The sequence below is a fragment of the Octopus bimaculoides genome, chromosome 18 (assembly GCF_001194135.2).
Source record: "Octopus bimaculoides isolate UCB-OBI-ISO-001 chromosome 18, ASM119413v2, whole genome shotgun sequence".
Lineage (NCBI taxonomy): Eukaryota > Metazoa > Mollusca > Cephalopoda > Octopoda > Octopodidae > Octopus > Octopus bimaculoides.
Window position 1 is genome coordinate 46282087 of NC_068998.1, and position 2242 is coordinate 46284328.

A 2242-nucleotide genomic window follows, 5' to 3' on the forward strand; every position below is an offset into this window, starting at 1 on the left:
AGTCGGCACTTAATGTATATCGGCTGAATGGACGTCAGTGATTGGTTGAAATTATCGAAATAAGACAATTTTTTACATGAAATAAATTCGAATACAAAAATATTTTTCTGTTCTATAACACAAAATAGATAAGTATACGAAGTTTGAATGTCTTTCGGTACCAAAAGCACTACGTAAAACATTAATGAAAAATGTGGCCCCCGTTTTAAAAAAGATCCGAAAATTCTAACTGGGCCCCACCTGCAAGGTCGTGCACTGTTTATCTTGATATGAGATAACCATGTAGCACACATATGGTTGTGATGCATGTGCCTGGTGTACCCTTATCAGATGGGTAGTCATGATAGGTATAATGGGCTTCTTGTATTTTACCCTTGTGCAACTTTGAAGGCATGCACTGCTCTCTCACTCAATAACAACAACAATAACAACAAAAAAAAAAAATAATGATACTTACCGTCATAAAGCCTCCTACTAATGTGGTAGTTGTATGATTTAAGAATATATCTCTACCAATCTGTGTCCAATCGTCTGTCATGTTATAATACATTGTGTAATTATCGAAAATTTTGCGGTTATCCACATACTTTTTCAGTCGACTGTAGGCGATCATTTCATTAAGGAAGGTTTTGGTTCCAATCAGTTCAGCGACTTGCAAACAATCGTCTCGTGCTGTACCCATCAAAAAGGCAACTGGGTAGAGAAGGTAAGAACAAATTTTCTGGAAGGAGGGAAAAGTAAACACATAAATACAATAAAAACTGAATATATGTTATGTGAGCGTTTGTACGGGTTTCGCCTTCACCAGCAAAATGTCTGCACCTAATCGTCCCGTTCTTATATATACATATGTATATAATATATATATATGTATATAATATACATACACACACACATATATATATATATATATATATATATATATATATATAATATACATACACACACACATATATATATATATATATATATATATATATATGTATATAAACACACGCGTGCACGCACACATACACACACGTGCGTGCGTACATACATAGGTACGTGCGTGCATACATACGTACGTACGTACGTACATACATACATAAATACACACATACGTACATATGTGCGTGCATGCACACATACATACATACATACACACATCCATACATATATATCTTACCTCAAATGTTAACTTTTCGATGTAGACTCTTTCGCCCATCCACACGAGGACGGCATTTACAAAAGACAATATGGAGATGAAAGCTATGAGATTGACACCGATATTTGCGACCAATTTAATTGATTGGGAAGCACCTCTCGAGGCAGCGTCAAGTAAACTCTTCTCGGATCTGCAAAGAAATTAAAAATGTATAAACCCCGAAGAAACCCAAACAGATCTGAACGTTAGCAAAGAGAGAAGTAATAATCGTATATCTGTATGTAAGGCGACGAGCTGGCGAAACCATCATCACGCCTAGCAAAAGGCTTAGTGGCATTTCGTCTGTCTTTACGTTCATCATTATCATCATCATCATCATCATCGTCGTTTAACGTCCGCTTTCCATGCTAGCATGGGTTGGACAATTTGAGTGAGGACTGGTGGACCAGGAGGTGACACCATGCTCCGATCTGAATTGGCAGAGTTTCTACAGCTGGATGCCCTTCCTAATGCCAACCACTCCGACAGTGTAGTGGGTGCTTTTATGTGCCACCGGCACGAGGGCCAGTCAGGCGTTCTGAGTTCAAATTCCGACTTTGCCTTTCATCTTTTTGGGGTCGCAAAAATAAGTACCAGTTAAACACTGGGGTCGATGTAATCAACTTACCCCTTCTCTGAAATTACTGGCCTTGTGCTAATATAAACTGCAACTGAAAATGGGGTTGCCATGTTTGGAACGGCTTCGACTGTATGTTTATTCGAAAATATCCGACCTGTGGCTAAACGACGGCTGTAGACATTACATGGTTCTCACTCACCACAAGCTGACATGAGCCTGTCTCTTTAATGACATCTGCTAGAAATATCAACCAAATCTTCTCGAAAAACGAAGTGCACATTTGGACAATATAGTGCAAGTTACATTAAGTCAGTCTGAAAACGTAAAGACAGGATGGTCATAGCTGGGATGCTTTTTTGTGTTAGGTCTCTTTGGTCAGGGGCTGACCTGGGGCTGAGCAGCAGCTTTTTGTTTCTTCCCTAGCTTTCTACCACCACCACCACATACCACCACCACCACCACCACCACCACCACCACCA

The 2242-nt window shown here is 39.3% G+C and overlaps 1 protein-coding gene across 7 annotated transcripts in view; it reads right to left on the reverse strand.

Moving 5' to 3' along the window:
* The window catches only part of LOC106877380 (solute carrier family 28 member 3), a 184474-nt gene that overhangs the window by 4761 nt on the left and 177471 nt on the right, over positions 1-2242 (reverse strand). For all 7 annotated transcript variants that reach the window (XM_014926270.2, XM_052974563.1, XM_014926272.2 and 4 more), the window contains 2 exons: positions 1166-1334; positions 458-721 (listed from right to left, as the gene is read on the reverse strand). In XM_014926270.2, the coding sequence (XP_014781756.1) occupies positions 458-721; positions 1166-1334 (433 nt within the window). The remainder of the gene's footprint in view (positions 1-457; positions 722-1165; positions 1335-2242) is intronic.